Here is a 20,696-nt window from a genome sequence, read left to right on the forward strand (position 1 = left end):
CATCCATCCATCCATCCTCCTACACCCCCATCCATCCATCCATCCATCAATCCGCCTACACCCCCATCCATCCATCAATCCTCCTACATCCCTATCCATCCATCATCCTCCTACATCCCTATCCATCCATCATCCTACATCCCATCCATCCATCCATCCATCCATCCATCCATCATCCTCCTACATCCCATCCATCCATCCATCCATCATCCTCCTACATCCCATCCATCCATCCATCCTCCTACACCTCCATCCATCCATCAGTCCTCCTACAGCCCTATCCATCCATCCATCCACCCATCCATCCTCCTACACCCCCATCCATCCATCCATCCATCCATCCATCCATCCATCATCCTCCTATATCCCATCCATCAATCCTCCTACACCCACATCCATCCATCCATCCTCCTACACCCCCATCCATCCATCCATCCATCCATCCATCAATCCGCCTACACCCCATCCATCCATCCATCCTCCTACACCCCCATCCATCCATCCATCCATCCATCCATCCGTCCCCCCAGCCCTTCATCCATCCATCCATCCATCCACTTACACCCTCAGCCAGCCAGCCAGCCCTTCATCCATCCATCCATCCATCCACTTACACCCCCATCCATCCATCCACCCAGCCCTTCATCCATCCATCCATCCATCCATCCGTCCACCGAGCCCTTCATCCATCCATCCATCCGTCCTCCTACACCCCCATCCATCCATCCATCCATCCACCCAGCCCTTCATCCATCCATCCATCCATCCGTCCACCGAGCCCTTCATCCATCCATCCATCCATCCACTTACACCCCCATCCATCCATCCATCCAGCCAGCCAGCCCTTCATCATAAGAACATAAGAAAGGCCGTACCGGGTCAGACCAAGGTCCATCTAGCCCAGTATCTGTCTACCGACAGTGGCCAATGCCAGGTGCCCCTGAGGGAGTGAACCTAACAGGCAATGATCAAGTGATCTCTCTCCTGCCATCCATCCCCATCCTCTGACGAACAGAGGCTAGGGACACCATTCTTACCCATCCTGGCTAATAGCCATTTATGGACTTAGCCACCATGAATTTATCCAGTCCCCTTTTAAACATTGTTATAGTCCTAGCCTTCACAACCTCCTCAGGTAAGGAGTTCCACAAGTTGACTGTGCGCTGCGTGAAGAAGAACTTCCTTTTATTTGTTTTAAACCTGCTGCCTATTAATTTCATTTGGTGACCCCTAGTTCTTGTATTATGGGAATAAGTAAATAACTTTTCCTTATCCACTTTCTCAACATCACTCATGATTTTATATACCTCTATCATGTCCCCCCATCCATCCACTTACACCCCCATCCATCCGTCCACCCAGCCCTTCATCCATCCATCCATCCATCCACCGAGCCCTTCATCCATCCATCCGTCCTCCTACACCCCCATCCATCCATCCGTCCACCCAGCCCTTCATCCATCCATCCGTCCACCGAGCCCTTCATCCATCCTCCCATCCATCCATCCATCCATCCTCCTACACCCCCATCCATCCACCCACCCAGTCCTTATCCACCTGTCATGGAGTCACCGGGCGCTGCTCTGGAACTGCTCCATACGAAGCCAGGCAGGACTCTTGGGGAGCCTCCTCTCTGAGCAGACCATCTCCAGGGCAAGACGCTTACGCAGCTTCCACCTTCCTGGGTCTGACCTCGGAGCACTCAGCCCCTCCGTGTGCTTCCCGCAGCGAGTCCGCCCGGGCGGGGTTTCTGGGGAAGCCAGAGGGCCCTGCCCCCCAACTCCGCAGTCAGACGTGACTCTCAGCCAGCCGGTAAAACAGGTTTATTAGTCGACAGGACCACAGCGTAGGGCAGAACTTGCTATCGCAGAAATCAGTGACTTTCAGGCAAGTCCATCTTTGGGGGAGAGGAGCCCAGAGCCAGGTCTCTGCCCTCCCCCTGAGCCCCAAGCCAGCCAAGACTGACTCGCTTCCAGCCGCCTGGCCCCTGCCCTGCCCATTGCTCCTCCTCCGGCCTTTGTCTCGCTTCCCAGGCTAAGAATCACCTGGTTGCATCCCCCTCCTGGGTCTCAGGTTCTGAAGGGGTGGCCATAGCGTCCCTGCAGGCAGCTGGAGCAACCCCCCCAAAGGTCACACCCCCTTATTCCCACCACCTAGACAGTGGTGCAATACACGGGGAAACTGAGGCACACACCGCATTCATGCAAAACAGTAAGACTCACATACAACATAACAAGGGAAAACTCTCACTTGGTCACACCACCCACCCAGCCTTCCCTTCACCCTTCATCCATCTACCCCCCACAGCTCTCCAGCCTTCCCTTCACCCTTCACCCTTCATCCCCCCACAGCTCTCCATCCTTCGCTTCATCCTGCTTGTCCTCACGCTCATGATACCAGACTCTGCCCCTCACGGAAAATAGATTCACATATAATTTCGAGTGATGCATTCCAGTGGTTAGAGCAGGGGGCTGGGAGCCAGGATTCCTGGGTTCTAGCCCTGGCTCTGGGAGCGGAGTGGGGACTAGGAGCCAGGACTCCTGGGTTCTCTCCCTGGCTCTGGGAGGGGAGTGGGGTCTAGTGATTAGAGCAGGGGGCTAGGAGCCAGGACTCCTGGGTTCTCTCCTTGGCTCTGGGAGGGGAGTGGGGGCTAGTGATTAGAGCAGGGGGCTAGGAGCCAGGACTCCTGGGTTCTCTCCTTGGCTCTGGGAGGGGAGTGGGGGCTAGTGGTTAGAGCGGGGGGGCCAGGAGCTCCTACTTGTAGATGTGTCCTTAGCTCAGTCCTTTCCCTGCTGCCCTGTGGACTCCGTTAGGTCTGGAAACCCCAGCCCCTGTAGCTGCCCCTGCTGCCAGGCCCAGCCTGGGGGTGGTGGAGCGGGCCCCCTGCCAGCCCAGGCAATAAAGGAAGGGGCCGGACATACAAAAATGCTCTTAAAAATGTTGCTGAATAACATTTTTATTCTGATGTGTGACAGATGAGCCAGCCGGCCGGACTCCGAAATGGCGTAAGAACCTGTGTGTGGCACGCGCCATCTCACGCCCGCGCTCGCCCCGCTCCGCCGCCCACCCTGTCTGCTCCCCTCCTCTCCTCTGGCTCCTGCTCTGTGCCCAGTCTGGTCCTCCGGCCTTTTCCCTGGCCCCGTCCGTCCGTCCGTCCGTCCTTCCTCCCTCCCATCCCCACCCAGGCCAGACCAAACTAACAGCACCAGCCCACCCCCCCAGCTTGATTCCCGCCACACCTGCACGCTCCCCCCAGCTCCCCAGGCCCGAGCCCCGTAGCTAGGGCCCTAGGAAATCCATTTGATTCGTGCGGATTTGGGGATTTATTATTTTCTGATTTTGTTTTTTTCCATTTTTGTAAAGAGTGAATTCCGTCTTTATGGGGTTTTAATGAGAATAGCTGGCTCCATTGACAACAACAAAGTAGCCTTACTGTAAAGGCGTAAAAATGGCCAGAACTGGAGGGCAATGGGAAACCCTGATTTCACAAAAACCAAATCCTACAATTGAAATGAGCCCTCCCGCCGCTCCGCAGGGACCCGGTCCAGGCCACGTGCCACAGGGGCACTCGGGAATGCGGCCACACGGCCGTCGCTGAATAGTAACTGTGTGTGTGTGTGTGTGTGTGTGTGTGAGCAGGGGACACCCCGACATCAGCCTCTCCCCCACCGGCTCTGCGCAGCACAATAAATCCGGGCCCCCGAGCCGGAGCAGTTGTGTGGGGCTGCAGGTAGCTCTGTCCTGGGGGTCCCAGCACCACGGGGAGCTGGGCTCTGCCATTCCATGGGGCTTTCGAGGGCCCCACATAACGAGGCCCCTCCAGAGTCCCTGGTCTAGGGCGGGTGGCCCATAGCTGAATGGGGGGGTCCCCTGGTCACACCCCTGCAGCTGAGGGAGTGGGGTGTAGCTCGTGGGATTCCCCTGGTGGGGCATGGGCTGTACTGTGCTGTAATCCCTCTAGGGGACCAGGGGGCAGATAGGGCCCTTCCTGAGCCCAGGGAGGTGTCACGGAGTTGGGGGAGACCAGGCCCTGCCCCCCCCCCACCGGCTTCCCGCGATTCACCCGACTCTCAGCCAGCCAGTGAAGCAGAAGGTTTAGACAGACGCCAGGAACACAGTCCCAGACAGGTCTTGCAGGTACAGACAACAGGACCCCCTCAGTCAGGTGCAGCTTGGGGGGCCCGTCTGGGCTCCCCTCCGTTTTCCCAGCCAGCTCCCCCACCCTGGGCCAGGAGGTCACTTGATCTCTCTGTTCTTCAGCACCTTCAGTTGGCGCCTTTGCAGAGGAGGGGCCCCGGCCATTCGTTGCCAGGAGACAGGGTGTCGGCCCTTCTCCGTGCAGGCAGGATCACGCTGGCCCCCCAGGGCTTCGCAACAATTACCACCCCCCCCGACACTTGAGAAATCCATAGGGGAAACTGAGGCACCCACCCAGCACCCAGGGAAAACACCAAGAACACTTCCACCTCGTCACATCTCTATCCCGCTGCCTCACAGCGCGGGTCCCCGGCAAGGGCAGGGGGATGGGCTGGCCTGGATCCCCCCATCTGGCACGTCTCCTGCCCCCATGTAACAATCTCCCCCCCCTCGTCCTCCATCCTTTCCCCCCCCCCAGGTATCTCGGGGGAGCTGGGCGAGCAGGCTGGCACCGTGCTTGGCTGGTGCTTCTGTTTGCTCTGAGCGCTGGGGGAGGTTCTGGGTTCTGGTCTCCAGCGGGTGCTGATGGGGGACGTTGGCGGCTGCTGGGCTGGTTCTCCCCAGTGCACCAGGAAATGGGCCTCGACTCCAGGAGTGTGTGGTTGGTGGGGGGATGGGAACGCTACCCCCTCGGAGCGGCCGTACGCTCGTCATCAGGCCTGTGAGTGCCATCGCACGCGCGTTCGCACACAGGCCCGTGCACACCAACGTGGAACGTGATTCGACGTGGCCACGCGTGGCGCAGGCCGCTGACCTAAGACACGAGCTGTCATGCACACGCACACCTGGGCGCACACCTGCATCTACGCACAAGATCTTGTGCACACGCCTCAGATCACATGCACAAGAGCGCGTGTGCAAGATCTTGTTCATATGCAAGGATGCCCCGCACGAGATCGCATGCCCACGCGATCACACCCCTGAGAGCTTGCACGCACACATAGCCTCTCGCACACCCACACATGCACATGCACGAGGGGGACACGCATGCAATCACATGCACGAGGGCTTGTGCACATGTTCCACCCTGGGGCCGAAGTAGGGGACGATTTCCCCTGCCCGTATCCGTGCTGTAGTTTTTGCTGGGAGGGGGGGTGGATCTCTGCACTCTGTCTCGGCTCTGCACCCTAGAACAAGCTGGGGGGTGCTGGGGACACATTTGGGGGGTGTTTTTCTGCACCCAAACTCTCTCTTTGTTGCGCTGCCCGTGAGGACCATTTCCGGAGCAGGCGGTACCCCGAGGTAAGAGGGGGAGGGGTGCGGCTCCCCCTCCCCCGCTTGGTCCCCGTGCAGCCCTCGCCCGTCGCTCACTCCGCAGGGGAGGGCTCGGGGGGAGGCTAGCGGGGAGCTGATGGGGCGTCTCTGCCTGCAGTGCCAGGCCCTGGGGCAGCGGCGACCCTGCCCGGGGACGGGGTAGAAGGGGTCCCCCCCGTGTGCGGTGTTTTCCAGACCAGGCATCGGGGCGCAGGGTCAGCCCGGCCCGCCAGGCGCGTCGTAGCAGCCAGGGGGTCGGCAACTCAGCTGCTCCAAAGTCCCTGGCGCTCGGGCCTGGGGAGCGTGAGGCTGGGCAGCCCTGCCAGGCACGCACGGCGGGTCGTGGGCACAGACCCCAGGCTGAGGTCTGAGTTAGGGGCATATCCCTGGTCTCCCCTCAGCCCATAGCACAGGGGGGCTGGGAACCCTGATCCTGCTGAGTCAGGGAGAGCAGCTTGCAGCTTCCAGCCAGAGATACTGATGGGAAAGCACCGTGCAAGGGCAGGGGCGTGCGTATGTGCAGGGGAGCCGTGCGAGGGCAGGGGCGTGCGTATGTGCAGGGGAGCCGTGCGAGGGCAGGGGCGTGCGTATGTGCAGGGGAGCCGTGCGAGGGCAGGGGCGTCTGTATGTGCTGGGGAGCCGTGCGAGGGCTGGGGCGTCTGTATGTACTGGGGAGCCATGCGAGGGCAGGGGCATCTGTATGTGCAGGGGAGCCGTGCGAGGGCAGGGGCGTCTGTATGTGCTGGGGAGCCGTGCGAGGGCAGGGGCGTCTGTATGTGCAGGGGAGCCGTGCGAGGGCTGGGGCGTCTGTATGTGCAGAGGAGCCGTGCGAGGGCTGGGGCGTCTGTATGTGCTGGGGAGCCGTGCGAGGGCAGGGGCGTCTGTATGTGCTGGGGAGCCGTGCGAGGGCAGGGGCGTCTGTATGTGCTGGGGAGCCGTGCGAGGGCTGGGGCGTCTGTATGTGCTGGGGAGCCGTGCGAGGGCAGGGGCGTCTGTATGTGCAGGGGAGCCGTGCGAGGGCAGGGGCGTCTGTATGTGCGGGGACGTGCATATGTGCAGGGGAGCCGTGCTGGTACGGCGGGAATCTCGCCCGTCTCACGTCGCTCCCCGTGTCTCCTCAGGACTCCAGCCAGATCGGGCTGCTGAAGGAGCTGCTGGACCTGCAGAAGGACATGGTGGTGATGCTGCTGTCCCTGCTGGAGGGTGAGGGGCACTGGGCCGGGGCTCGAGATCCCCCACCCCAGCCGGGCAGGTGGCAGCGCCTCTCGCCGGCCCCTCCGGGCGGGGAATCCCAGCCTGGCACGTGTGGGGGCGGTTCAGGGCACCACAACCCCTGTCACTTGTCCTGGTCCCTCCTCCCTCTCTCCATCTCCATCCTTCCCCCCCGACCTTTCTCTCCATCTGTCCGTCCATCCCCATGCCCGTCGGTCTGTCTGTCCATCTGCATGCACACCCCTCTGTCGGGCCATCGGCCCTTCTGGCTGGCTGTCCCTCCATCCCACCTGCCTGTCCCTCCGTCTAACCCTCTCTCCTCCTGCCCCGCCCAGGGAACGTGGTGAACGGCACCATCGCGCGGCAGATGGTGGACATGCTGGTGGAGTCGTCCAGCAACGTGGAGATGATCCTCAAATTCTTCGACATGTTCCTGAAGCTGAAGGACATCGTGGCGTCGGACGCCTTCCTGGACTATATCACCGACCCGCGGGGGCTCATCTCCAAGAAGGACTTCCAGAAGGCCATGGACAGCCAGAAGCAATACACGCCCTCCGAGATCCAGTTCCTGCTCTCCTGCTCCGAGGCGGACGAGAACGAGATGATCGACTACGAGGAGTTCGCCAACCGCTTCCAAGAGCCGGCCAAGGACATCGGCTTCAACGTGGCCGTGCTGCTGACCAACCTCTCGGAGCACGTGCCCCACGACAGCCGGCTCAAGACCTTCCTGGAGCTGGCCGAGAGCATCCTCAACTACTTCCGGCCCTACCTGGGCCGCATCGAGATCATGGGGGCCAGCAAGCGCATCGAACGCATCTACTTCGAGATCAGCGAGACCAACAAGGCCCAGTGGGAGATGCCCCAGGTCAAGGAGTCCAAGCGGCAGTTCATCTTCGACGTGGTCAACGAGGGCGGTGAGTCGGAGAAGATGGAGCTCTTCGTCAACTTCTGCGAGGACACCATCTTCGAGATGCAGATCGCGGCGCAGATCTCGGAGGAGGAAGCGGGGAAGGAAGAGGAGGAGGAGGAGGAGGCCGAAGGCGGGGAGGGGACTGAGGCGGAGAAGGCGGCCGGGGCTCCTCCGGAGGCGACCTCAGCTTTCGGGGAGTTCCTGGCGGGGGTGCTGGACTTCTTCCACATGTTCACCTACCGCAACCTGCGCCGCCAGCTCCGCCGGCTGAAGAAGATGACGGTCAAGGAGCTGGCGGTGGGCGTGAGTTCCTGCGTCTACGCCGTCCTCCTGGGAACGCTGCTTTTCTTCTCCGGCGTCCTCAGGGGCCTCTTGCTCCTCCTCTGGAACGTGCTCTTCGGCGGCGGGCTGGTGGAAGGCGCCAAGAAGCTGACGGTGACCGAGCTGCTGGCCAGCATGCCCGACCCCACGCAGGACGAGGTCCACGGGGACCTGGGGCCGGCCGAGGACGGGCAGGAGGCGGCCGAGGGCGGGGAGGCAACCGAGTTCGTGGAGGCCGGCAAGGAGGAGGCCCCTGACGAGGCGGGGGAGGTCTTCAGGCTGGAGATGAAGGACACCGGGCATTACCGAGCGACCGCCCCCGATGCCCCTGGGGGGCTGGGGGATGTGGGGGACACCACGGCGGTGGAACCGCCCACCCCCGAGGGGACTCCCATCCTTAAGAGGAAGCTGGGGGTACGTTGGGGGTTGGGGCGGGGCTGGCCTTTTGACAGCAGTCAGGACTCCTGGGTTCTCTCCCTGGCTCTGGGGGCAGGGGGGGTATCTAGTGGTTAGAACGGGTGGGTTGGGAGGCAGGACTCCTGGGTTCTCTCCTCAGCTCTGGGAGGGGAGTGGGGTCTAGTGGTTACAGCAGGGGGCTGGGAACCTGGACACTTGGGTTCTATGCCCGGCTCTGCGAGGAGAGTGGGGTGTAGTAGTTAGAGCAGTGGGGGGCTGGGAGCCAGGACTCCTGGGTTTGATCCCATTGCCTGGCATTAGAGACAGGTTCCCAGCCCAGCTAGACCAGGGCTCGGGCCTGGTATCAGGTCTCCTGTCTCAGCCCGGGGGGTGGGGCTGCTCCCCATGTACCAGGGGCCCCTTTTCCCTCTGTCCGGGGTCCCTGACACGGGGTCTGTTGTGTTGCTCCTCAGCTGGAAGGGGAGGAGGCGGCCGAGCCGGAGCCCGAGAAGATGGAAGAGCCGCCTGCGGAGGCTGAGAAGGCCGAGTGAGTGGGGCTGGGGGGAACTAGGGGGAGTGGGGCCCATGGTCAGAGGTGATGGGGCCTGCGGGGGGCAGTTCTCCTCAGAGCTCTGGGGGGCGGGTATAAAGGGTAGGAATTAATGGTAAATTCTCAGAATGGAGAGGGGTGACTAGTGGTGTTCCCCAAGGGTCAGTCCTCGGACCAATCCTATTCAATTTATTCATAAATGATCTGGAGAAAGGGGTAAACAGTGAGGTGGCAAAGTTTGCAGCTGATACTAAACTACTCAAAATAGTTAATCTGCTTTGGTCTTGTGAAGAACTTCAAAAAGATCTCACAAAACTAAGTGACTGGGCAACAAAATGGCAAATGAAATTTAATGTGGATAAATGTAAAGTAATGCACCTTGGAAAAATTAACCCCAACTATACATACAACATGATGGGGGCTAATTTAGCTACAACGAGTCAGGACAAAGATCTTGGCGTCATCGTGGATAGTTCTCTGAAGATGTCCACGCAGTGTGCAGAGGCGGTCAAAAAAGCAAACAGGATGTTAGGAATCATTAAAAAGGGGATAGAGAATAAGACTGAGAATATCTTATTGCCCTTATATAAATCCATGGTACGCCCACATCTCGAATACTGTGTACAGATGTGGTCTCCTCACCTCAAAAAAGATATTCTAGCACTAGACAAGGTTCAGAAAAGGGCAACTAAAATGATTAGGGGTTTGGAGAGGGTCCCATATGAGGAAAGATTAAAGAGGCTAGGACTCTTCAGCCTGGAAAAGAGAAGACTAAGGGGGGACATGATAGAGGTATATAAAATCATGAGTGATGTTGAGAAAGTGGATAAGGAAAAGTTATTTACTTATTCCCATTATACAAGAACTAGGGGTCACCAAATGAAATTAATAGGCAGCAGGTTTAAAACAAATAAAAGGAAGTTCTTCTTCACGCAGCGCACAGTCAACTTGTGGAACTCCTTGCCTGAGGAGGTTGTGAAGGCCAGGACCATAACAATGTTTAAAAGGGGACTGGATAAATTCATGGTGGCTAAGTCCATAAATGGCTATTAGCCAGGATGGGTAAGAATGGTGTCCCTAGCCTCTGTTCGTCAGAGGATGGAGATGGATGGCAGGAGAGAGATCACTGGATCATTGCCTGTTAGGTTCACTCCCTCTGGGGCACCTGGCATTGGCCACTGTCAGTAGACAGATACTGGGCTGGAGGGACCTTTGGTCTGACCCGGTACGGCCGTTCTTATGTTCTGGGTAGCTTAGGCCATGAGGGGAACGGCAGGGCAGGCCTGCCCCACCCGTCCCCACCAGGGTGCCCCTGCCCCGGGAGGGGGCTGCTCCGCAGGCTGGGGGCAGTTTGGGGCAAGGGAAGGGGCTTGGCGTGGGGGGGGTGCACACCCCGCATTGCCCACCCACACTGCCCCCCCCGCAGCACGGAGAACGGGGAGAAGGCGGGGCCAGAGGAGCCGGAGACCCCCCAGGAGCCGGCGGCCGAGGCCCCGAGGAAGCATCGCAGGAAGTCGGCCACCCCGCGGGAGCGCAAGGAGGAGCCGGCCGGCGGCAGCTCGGAGTTCTGGGCCGAGCTGGAGATCCAGAGGGTCAAGTTCCTGGTACCGTGGGGCTGGTGGGGGAGGGGGGAGTCGGGCCGGGGGGCAGGGAGGGGAGGAGGAGGGGAGGGCCCCCCACGGCCCAGCCACCTCGGCGCTGACCCGCTCCGTCCTTCCAGAACTACCTGTCCCGGAACTTCTACAACCTGCGTTTCCTGGCTCTGTTCCTGGCCTTCGCCATCAACTTCATCCTCCTCTTCTACAAGGTCCGGCGCTGGGGGAGTGGGGGCTAGTGGTGAGAGCAGGGGGCTGGGAGCCAGGACGCCTGGGTTCTCTCCCGGCTCTGGGAGGAGTGGGGGCTGGTGGTTAGAGCGGAGGGGGGGGGCTGGGAGCCAGGACACCTGGGATCTATCCTGCCTGTGGGAGGGGAGGGGGGGCTGGTGGTGAGAGCACGGGGGCTGGGTGCCAAGACGCCTGGGTTCTATCCTGACTGGGGGAGGGGAGTGGGGGCTAGTGGTTAGAGCAGGGGGGCTGGGAGCCAGGACGCCTGGGTTCTATCCCGGCTGTGGGAGGGGAGTGGGGGCTAGTGGTTAGAGCAGGGGGGCTGGGAGCCAGGATGCCTGGGTTCTATCCTGGCTGTGGGAGGAGTGGGGCTAGTGGTTAGAGCAGGGGGGCTGGGAGCCAGGACCCCTGGGTTCTATCCGGCCTGTGGGAGGGGAGTGGGGGCTGGTGGTTAGAGCAGGGGGGCTGGGAGCCAGGACGCCTGGGTTCTATCCTGACTGTGGGAGGGGAGTGGGGGCTAGTGGTTAGAGCAGGGGGGCTGGGAGCCAGGACGCCTGGGTTCTATCCTGGCTGTGGGAGGGGAGTGGGGGCTAGTGGTTAGAGCAGGGGGGCTGGGAGCCAGGACGCCTGGGTTCTATCCCGGCTGTGGGAGGGGAGTGGGGGCTAGTGGTTAGAGCAGGGGGGCTGGGAGCCAGGACGCCTGGGTTCTATCCCGGCTCTGGGAGGGGAGTGGGGGCTAGTGGCTGGGGGTGGGGCTGGGAGCCAGGATGCCCGGGCTGGGACTTGGGTCTGGGGGGGTTCGTGGTGCGGGGTTGGAGGGGGCGTGGCTCCCCTCGGCCCCGCCCCCACGCTGTCCCTGCCGCAGGTGTCGGACGCCCCGCCGGGCGAGGAGGAGCTGGAGGAGCTGGCCGGGGGCTCGGGCTTCGGGGCCAGCGGCGACGGGGCCGGGGAGGACGAGGAGGAGGACAGCGTGGTCTATTTCTTCCTGGAGGAGAGCACGGGCTACATGCAGCCCACACTGCAGTTCCTGTCCATCACCCACACCCTGGTCGCTTTCCTCTGCATCATTGGCTACAACTGCCTCAAGGTGAGCCCCGGAGCCCCGCCCACCCGCCGTGTGGCCCCGCCCACCTGCCACGTGCTCCCGCCCACTGGCCCCAGGGCCGTGTCCAGCCGCCTGCCGTGTGGCCACGCCCACCTGGCACAGGGACCCGCCCATGCGCCATGGGGCCACGCCTACCATAGGCTATGGGCATATCCCTGGGCCATGTCCCCTGCCCCCCAGACCGAGGGGCTGTTGGGCTGGGAGGCTGAGGGGCCAGCGGGTGTCCCCTCCTCAGCCAGGACCCCCCCCCACCCCATCGCCCCCTCAGCTGGGAGCCCCCGGCGACGTCCTGACCCCCCTTGGCCGGGAGCCCCCCGCGACGCCCTGAGCCCCCGGCGACGCCCTGAGCCCCCTTGGCCGGGAGCCCCCGGCGACGCCCTGAGCCCCCTTGGCCGGGAGCCCCCGGCGACGCCCTGACCCCCCTTGGCCGGGAGCCCCCGGCGACGCCCTGACCCCCCTCGGCCGGGAGCCCCCGGCGACGCCCTGACCCCCTCTCCCGGCAGGTCCCGCGGGTGATTTTCAAGCGGGAGAAGGAGCTGGCCCGCAAGCTGGAGTTCGACGGGCTCTACATCACCGACCAGCCCGAGGACGACGACATCAAGGGCCAGTGGGACCGGCTGGTGCTGAACACCCCGTGCGTGGGGGGCTGGGCCGTGGGGGGGGCTGGGCCTGCGGGGGGCGGGTCTCTGGGTCTGGGATCTGGATCTCCTGGCGCGGGAGAAGCCCCTTCCCTGTGTCAGTGCCCGGCCGCCCTGGTCCCCCCAGCTGCACCCTGCCGCTATGAGCATGGGGGGAGGGGGGCAGAAACTTGCCGGTGTCCATCCCGCCCCCCCACCAGCATCTCCCCAATGGGCCCTTTGGGGTGGCTCAAGACTGGGGGGGCTTCCCCCCACCAGCCCCTCTCGCCTACCCCTGCACCCCTCCCACCCCCAGGCCTGCAGGGGGAGCAGAGCCCGACCCCGAGGAGCACTGCCCCCCCCAGGACCCCCCTGACACTGGCTCTCACCTCCCCACACCAGGTCCTTCCCGAGCAACTACTGGGATAAATTCGTCAAGAGAAAGGTGAGTCCCTCAGTGACCCGGGCGCGGGGCCCTTCCCCCAGGGGGCGCCGGCTCCCACCCGGCCCCGGGGCGGGGCGCGGGGCCCTTCCCCCAGGGGGCGCCGGCTCCCACCCGGCCCCGGGGCGGGGCGCGGGGCCCTTCCCCCAGGGGCGCGGCTCCCACCCGGCCCGGGCGGGCGCGGGCCCTTCCCAGGGGCGCGGCTCCCGTCCGGCCCCGGGGCGGGGCGCGGGGCCCTTCCCCCAGGGGGCACCCGGCCCCGGGGCGGGGCGCAGGGCCCTTCCCCCATTGGGCGCGCTCCCCCAGGGCGCTCCCACCCGCCCGGGCGGGCGCAGGGCGCAGGCCTTCCCAGGGGCTGCCAGGGCAGGGGCCTGGCTGGCTGGGGGGGGATCCAGGCCTTTCTCCCTTTGCATTTGCCCTGGGGGTTCCCTCTGCCCCCCGCCCTCCGCAGGTGCTGGAGAAATACGGCGACATCTACGGGCGGGAGCGGATCGCGGAGTTACTGGGCATGGACCTGGCCAGCCTGGAGATCAGCGCCCAGACCGAGAGGAAACCCCAGCCCGACAAGTCCCTGCTGACGTGGTGAGGGGGCTGGGGGGGCGGGACTGGGAGGCCTAGGGGGCGGTTGGCTCAGGGGCGGGGGATCCAGGGGACTGGAAGGTGGGACACTCGTGAGGCCTGGGGGGGGCAGGAGGCTCAGGGGGTGGGGGGATCTGGGTGTGTGGGAGGCTCAGGGAATGGGGGAGATTCAGGGGGTGGGGGGATCTGGGAGGAGGAAAGCTCCCGGGGGGCTCTGGGAGCGGGGATCTGGGGGCTAAGGGGGCTCAGGGGCTGTGGCCCGGCTCACCCTGCCGCTCCCACAGGATCACGTCCATCGACATCAAGTATCAGCTCTGGAAGTTCGGCGTCATCTTCACCAACAACGTGAGTGCAGGGCCTGGGTGGGGTCGTGGGGCCCGGGAGTCGTGGGACCTGGGTGGGGTCCTGGGACCCAGGGGAGTCGTGGGATGAAGTTGTGGCACCCGGGAGTCGTGGGACCTGGGGAGGGTCGTGGGGCCCAGGGGAGTCGTGGGATGAAGTCGTGGCACCGGGGTCGTGGGACCTGGGGCCCGGGGAGTCGTGGGATGAAGGCGGGGCACCCGGGGGGGTCGTGGGACCCAGGGAGGGAAGTCGTGGGACCCATCGGGGGAGTCGTGGGAGGAAGGTGTGACACCCGGGGGGGTCCTGGGACCCAGGGGGGGAGTCGTGGGATGAAGTCGTGACACCCGGGGGGGGCTGCGTGGGGCCCGGGGGGGGCCGCGGGGCCCAGCGAGGGGGGCTCATGGCCGTGGGGCAGAAGGGGGGCAGGAGCCGGGGGGCAGAGGGCGCCTGTCCTGCGCTCGGCTGCAGCGGGAGTGGAGGAGGCCGGGCCCAGATGCCGGGGTGAGGGGCACAGCGGTGCCGGCAGAAGGGCTGGGTCTCTCCTGGCACTCAGCCACGCGGCCCGTCCCTGCCCTGAGCTGGGGGGAGACCTGGGGTTCCCGTCCCAGCCCCTGTCCCCTCCCCCGCAGTCCTTCCTCTACCTGGTCTGGTACATGGTCATGTCCCTGCTCGGCCACTACAACAACTTCTTCTTCGCCGCCCACCTGCTGGACATCGCCATGGGGGTCAAGACGCTGCGCACCATCCTCTCCTCCGTCACCCACAACGGCAAGCAGGTGGGGCCGGGCCGGGCCGGGGGCACCGGGCGGGGCCTGGCGATGAGCATGGGGGGCCATGCTGGCAGGCAGGCGGGGGGGCAGGCCGGGCTCTCTCCGGTGGCCGTACCAGCCCCCCCGTGCCCCCCCAGTGGGCGATGGGGGTGGGGGGGCAGGCTGGGCTCTCTCCGGCGGCAGTACCAGCCCCCCAGTGGGCGATGGGGGTGGGGGGGCTGCCGCGGGGGCAGGCCACCCTCTCTCCGGCGGCAGTACCAGCCCCCCCGTGCCCCCGCCAGTGGGCGATGGGGGTGGGGGGGCAGGCCGGGCTCTCTCCGGCGGCAGTACCAGCCCCCCCGTGCCCCCCCAGCTGGCGATGACGGTGGGGCTGCTGGCCGTGGTCGTCTACCTCTACACCGTGGTGGCCTTTAACTTCTTCCGCAAGTTCTACAACAAGAGCGAGGACGAGGACGAGCCGGACATGAAATGTGACGACATGATGACGGTGAGCGGGGGGGGGGGGTTAAACCGGGTTAGGGGGGACCTTGTCCTGGGGATCCACTGCCCTGTGCATGGGGTGGGGGTTTGCTCTGATGGCTCCAGGGGAGGCGTCTAGGTCCCCCCCGTCTGACCCATTGGGCACCCCTCTCCCCACTGTGTCTCCCCCCAGTGCTACCTGTTCCACATGTACGTGGGGGTGCGGGCGGGCGGGGGCATCGGGGACGAGATCGAGGACCCGGCTGGTGACGAGTACGAGCTTTACCGCGTGGTGTTCGACATCACCTTCTTCTTCTTCGTCATCGTCATCCTGCTGGCCATCATCCAGGGTGAGCGGGGAGCCGGGAGGGGGGCTGAGCTGGGGGCTGCATGGGGGTGAGTGGGGCAGGGGTGCTGAGCTGGGGCTGCATGGGGGTGAGTGGGGCAGGGGTGCCGGGCTGGAGGGTGAATGGGGCAGGAGTGCTGGGCTGGGGGTGAATGGGGCAGGAGTGCTGGGCTGGGGTTGCCAGGCTGGGGCTGCATGGGGTGAATTGGGTGGGGGCACTGGGCGGGGTGAGCCAGGAGGGGTGCTGAGCTGGGGCTGCATGGGGGTGAGTGGGGTGGGGGCACTGGGCTGGGGTGAGCCGGGAGGTGCTGAGCTGGGCTGGGGTTGCCAGGCTGGGGCTGCATGGGGTGAGTGGGTGGGGGGCACTGGGCGGGGTGAGCCAGAGGGGTGCTGAGCTGGGGCTGCATGAGGTGAGTGGGGTGGGGGCGCTGGGCTGGGGTTGCCAGGCTGGGGCTGCATGGGGGTGAACAGGGTGGGGGTACCAGGCTCAGGGGGTGAACGGGACGGGACACTGTGCCTGGGGCACCCTGTTGGCGGGGGGCGCTGAGGTGGGAGGGGGGGCCAGGCCCCATTCCTGCGTGGGGGGGGTTGGGTAGGCTGGCCCCAGGGTGCTGCCCCCCAGGTGACTCGGGGGGGCCCTCACCCCCTCTCTCTGCCCAGGCCTGATCATCGACGCCTTCGGGGAGCTGCGCGACCAGCAGGAGCAGGTGAAGGAGGACATGGAGGTGAGTGACACCCCCACCCCCACCCCCACCCGCACCGGGTCTGTGGGAGCGGCCGGCTCAGCCCCCGGGTGGGTTCCATGTCTGGGGGGCCGGCGCTGGGCCCTGGAAGGGGGGGGGGGCGTAACCTGGCTCTGTGCTGCCCAGGGGGAGGGTGGCCCCGGGCTGGGCAGCCAATCCCCACCCTGCCCCTTAGAGGGGGGAGGGGGAGCCAGGACACCTGGGTTCTCATCCCTGCGCCCCCCCCACAGACCAAGTGCTTCATCTGCGGCATCGGCAGCGACTATTTCGACACGACGCCGCACGGCTTCGAGAGCCACACGCTGGAGGAGCACAACCTGGCCAACTACATGTGAGCGGGGCGGGGCCTGGGGCGGGGGGCGGGGCCTCGGAGGGGCAGGGGTGGGGCTAGCTCTGTGTGACTGCGGGGGCCCTGCCCCCCCCCCAAACCCCGGGGCATGTTAACCCCTTCCTGGCCCTGCAGCTCCCAAGTGTGTGATGCTCATGGGGTTAAATTGGGGGGACGGGGGCTGTGCCTTGAGCCCCTGGGATCTGACCCCCCCCTCGCTCCTCCAGGTTCTTCCTGATGTATCTCATCAACAAGGACGAGACGGAGCACACGGGCCAGGTGAGCCCCCCCGCACCAGGCAGCTGGGGGGACGGGGGAGGGGATACGGGCCGGAGGATCCCACGGGTCGGCCCCACGGGGGGGGAGGGGGACACGGGCCGGAGGATCCCGCGGGTCGGCCCCACGGGGGGGGGAGGGGGATACGGGCCGGAGGATCCCGTGGGTCGGCCCCACGGGGGGGGAGGGGGACCCGGGCCGGATGATCCCGCGGGTCGGCCCCACGGGGGGGCGGGGGATACGGGCGGGAGGATCCCGCGGGTCGGCCCCACGGGGGGGGAGGGGGATACGGGCTGGAGGATCCCGCGGGTCGGCCCCATGGGGGGGGAGGGGGATACGGACTGGAGGATCCCATGGGTCTGACCCCTAGGCTCTGAGAGGGGCCACCTGCCCCAGGTAAGGACTGGGGTGCGGCCGCGGGAGCTGCCCCCTAACCCCCCTGCCCCCCACAGGAGTCCTACGTCTGGAAGATGTACCAGGAGCGCTGCTGGGATTTCTTCCCCGCCGGCGACTGCTTCCGCAAGCAATACGAAGACCAGCTGGGCTAGGGACGCCTGCCCCCCCCAGCACAGACCCCCCCAGTGCCCCCTTGGGGGGCGCCAGGGCTGGGGGGCGGCTGGTCCTCGGGGGGGCACCGCTGCTGCTAATCTCCCCCCACAACCCCTCCTGCCGGCGTCTCCCCCCAGCAGGGCCAGCCACTGAAACCCACCGGGGGGGGGCAGAGTGTGGGGTAGAGGCCAGGTGGGGGTTGGGCTGTCGCTGACACCCCCTGGGCCCACCTTGATCCCCCCGGTCTCTGCCTGTGGGTGTTCCTGGGGGGGGGCTGATCCCAAGTGCCTTTTTATAGCTGCCCCCCCTCGGGGCCCGTGCACGGAGGCTGCCGGACACCCCCTACGTGGGGGGGGTGAGAGGGGCCGGGGCCTGCAGGGGGCAGCACTGGGCCCAACCCCCGTTTCCTGGTCAATAAACGAGGTGATTGATGGCTGCACCCGCCCTGAGCCGCCTCCTTCCTGCAGCTGCGGGGAGCGGCACAGACCCCCCTCCCCCTTTGCACGGCGACCGTGCCCGGACGCCTGGGTTCCATCGCTGGAGGGGGATGGGAGCCGGACGCCTGGGTTCTGTCGCTGGAGCGAGATGGGCGCCCGGACGCCTGGGTTCCGTCGCTGGAGGGGATGGGCGCCCGGGCGCCTGGGTTCCGTCTCTGGTGGGGATGGGTGCCCGGGCGCCTGGGTTCCATCTCTGGTGGGGATGGGAGCCCGGACGCCTGGGTTCCGTCGCTGGAGGGGATGGGTGCCCGGGCGCCTGGGTTCCGTCGCTGGACGGGAGCCGGACGCCTGGGTTCTGTCGCTGGAGCGAGATGGGCGCCCGGACGCCTGGGTTCCGTCTCTGGTGGGGATGGGAGCCCGGACGCCTGGGTTCCGTCGCTGGAGGGGATGGGTGCCCGGACGCCTGGGCTCCGTTGCTGGAGGGGGATGGGAGCCGGACGCCTGGGTTCTGTCGCTGGAGGGGATGGGTGCCCGGACGCCTGGGTTCCGTCTCTGGAGGGGATGGGTGCCCAGACGCCTGGGTTCTGTCGCTGGAGGGGATGGGAGCCGGACACCTGGGTTCTGTCGCTGGAGGGGATGGGAGCCGGACACCTGGGTGCGGTCGCTGGGGGGGATGGGTGCCCGGGCACCTGGGTTCTCCGGAGAGGATGGGCACCACCCCCCTGGGTCTGTCGCTGACCCCTTGGGAGGGATGAGCCCAGACACCTGTTCCTGGAAGGCGATGGGCACCCGGACGCCTGGGTTCTGTCGCTGGGAGAGGATGGGCGCCTGGACTCCTGGGTTCTGGCTCTGCTGTCATTTTACAAATGGCCCCCCCGCCCTAACCTGCCTAGTCCCCTACCTGGGTCCACCCCCGAGTGAGGCAGCCCAGCAGCCTTGGGGTGGGGGTGGGGGGTGTATCTGGGCATTTGCTGCAGAAGAGCTGGGGGGGGGGGGTACGGCCAGCCACCCCCCCCCAGACACACATGGCCCAGGGTTGGGGGGTGCATTACTGGGGACCACCCCGCAGCTGGGGGGGGGTGCACACAGGCTGGGGGTGTCTCCTGTGCTGAGAGGGCCCTGACTTCACTGCAGTGGGGGAGGGGTGGTGGGTTGCCCCTCCCTTTATCGGGGGGGGGGGGAGAAAACAGCCAAGTGGGGATTTTCCTACTTTTTTCCTGAATAATTACAGACACAGTATGGAAAATGGGGTGAAACGGTGACACCCCTGGGGCACGCTGAGCCCCCCCCAGTCCGTGCAGCGTGGGGGCACGCTCAGCCCCCCCCCAGTCCGTGCAGCGTGTGGTGCGCTCAGCCCCCCCCAGTCCGTGCAGCGTGTGGTGCGCTCAGACCCCCCCCCAGTCTGCAGGGTGGGGGCACCGGGGGCCGATTCTCCATCGTGGCCCACATGGCTGGGTGGGTCCTTGGCCCCGGGGAGGGGGGGGCTCTCTGGGGAAGAGCAGCTTCTCGGGGGGTGAGGCCGACCCCCCCACGGCTGGGGCTGTCACTCCTGGACGTAGAGGTTGCTGTGGGTGTCGTCCATGGGGCGCGTCTCCAAAACGACGGTGCTGGGGGGGGGGTAGAGCGGGGTCAGGCAGCCGATGGCCCCTGACACCCCCACAGCCCCCCGTTCTCATGAGCCAGGGCCCCAGAGGGTCGTGGCCATTGGATTTGTTCCCCCCAAAACCAGGCTAGTTGGGGGACCCCTACCTGTGGGTGCCCGGGGGGGTGACCCTGATCTGTAGGTGCCTGGGGGGGTTGACCCCTATCTGTGGGTGCCCGGGGGGGGGGGGGGAACCCGTATGTGTTGGTGCCCGGGGGGGACGGGGGGTTGATCCCTGATCTGTGGGTGCCTGGGGTGACCCTGATCTGTGGGTGCCCGGGGGGGTGGGGGGTTGGTCCCTGATCTGTGGGTGCCTGGGGGTGACCCTGATCTGTGGGTGCCCGGGGGGTTGGCCCCTGATCTGTGGGTGCCCGGGGAGGGGTTGATCCCTGATCTGTGGGTGCCTGGGGGTGAAGGGGGGTTGATCCCTGATCTGTGGGTGCCCGGGGGGGGGGGTTGGCCCCTACCTGTGGGTGCCCAGCAGGCGGAAGCTGCAGCGTTGATCCCGCAGCTCCTTGATCAGCTACAAGAGACAGCAGGGCATGGGGGGGGCACTGCAGGGAGGGGCCGTCGCAATGACCCCCCCCCCGCAGACACCCCACCTTCTCCCACCCGCTGCCACCGCCCCGGGAGCTGGATCACCCCCCCCCTCCCGGCCCTCTGCGCCCAGGCGACCCACCACTGGGGGGGGGTGCCTGGCACGAGGAGTGTTTCCTGGGGGGGGAGAGGCCTCAGCACAGAGTTGGGGGAGCCGAGTCCATGGGCCAGTCAGGGCTGGGGAATTCGGGGCTGGGCTGGGTTGGGAGGAGCCGAGTCCAGGGGCCCGTCGGGGCTGGGAGGGGTTCAAGGGGGCAGGGGGTGACACGGGGGGGGCAGGGTGCCGTACCTGTGCCGATGCGAAGTCCCACACCTGCACCCCGTGGCGCCAGAAAGCCTGCAGGCAGTTCTGCCCCAGCGCTGCGGGAGAGGGGAGCCGGTCAGCCCATGTGCCCAGCACCCCCCAGCTCACCCCCCAAGGCAGCATCCAGAGGGCAGAGCACGGAGCTGCAGCCAAGATGCAGCCGGCGCTGGGGCGTGGGGCCGGTCACCCAGGGGCCCCGCCCCCGACGCTGAAATGCGGCCGGCTCTGGGGCGTGGGGCCGGTCACCCAGGGCCACCGCGCCAGACGCTGAAATGCGGCCGGCTCTGGGGCGTGGGGCCGGTCACCCAGGGCCCCCCGCGCCCGACGCTGAAATGCGGCCGGCTCTGGGGTGTGGGGCCGGTCACCCAGGGGCCTCGCCCCCGACGCTGAAATGCGGCCGGCTCTGGGGCGTGGGGCTGGTCACCCAGGGGCCCCGCCCCCAATGCTGAAATGCGGCCAGCTCTGGGGCGTGGGGCCGGTCACCCAGGGGCCTCGCC

General features: G+C 65.7%; 2 protein-coding genes across 2 annotated transcripts in view; one reads left to right on the forward strand and one right to left on the reverse strand.

Annotated features, from left to right (window-relative positions):
• The window catches only part of RYR1 (ryanodine receptor 1), a 109,006-nt gene extending 91,348 nt beyond the window's left edge, over positions 1 to 17,658 (forward strand). The window contains 17 exon segments of the mRNA XM_039509927.1: positions 6,573 to 6,654; positions 6,999 to 8,308; positions 8,764 to 8,837; positions 10,267 to 10,444; positions 10,561 to 10,647; positions 11,529 to 11,750; positions 12,272 to 12,402; positions 12,788 to 12,830; positions 13,279 to 13,409; positions 13,691 to 13,751; positions 14,378 to 14,524; positions 14,871 to 15,005; positions 15,171 to 15,327; positions 15,984 to 16,048; positions 16,297 to 16,397; positions 16,622 to 16,673; positions 17,123 to 17,658. Coding sequence (XP_039365861.1) covers positions 6,573 to 6,654; positions 6,999 to 8,308; positions 8,764 to 8,837; positions 10,267 to 10,444; positions 10,561 to 10,647; positions 11,529 to 11,750; positions 12,272 to 12,402; positions 12,788 to 12,830; positions 13,279 to 13,409; positions 13,691 to 13,751; positions 14,378 to 14,524; positions 14,871 to 15,005; positions 15,171 to 15,327; positions 15,984 to 16,048; positions 16,297 to 16,397; positions 16,622 to 16,673; positions 17,123 to 17,218 — 3,072 coding nt within the window. The 3' untranslated portion in view covers positions 17,219 to 17,658.
• A 1,412-nt stretch (positions 17,659 to 19,070) lies between these two features.
• MAP4K1 (mitogen-activated protein kinase kinase kinase kinase 1) overlaps positions 19,071 to 20,696 on the reverse strand; it is a 34,289-nt gene continuing 32,663 nt past the window's right edge. Inside the window, 3 exon segments of the mRNA XM_039510884.1 lie at positions 19,071 to 19,263; positions 19,766 to 19,821; positions 20,185 to 20,255. Coding sequence (XP_039366818.1) covers positions 19,200 to 19,263; positions 19,766 to 19,821; positions 20,185 to 20,255 — 191 coding nt within the window. The 3' untranslated portion in view covers positions 19,071 to 19,199.

This window comes from Mauremys reevesii, linkage group 22, assembly GCF_016161935.1.
Source record: "Mauremys reevesii isolate NIE-2019 linkage group 22, ASM1616193v1, whole genome shotgun sequence".
NCBI classification, from domain to species: Eukaryota; Metazoa; Chordata; order Testudines; family Geoemydidae; genus Mauremys; species Mauremys reevesii.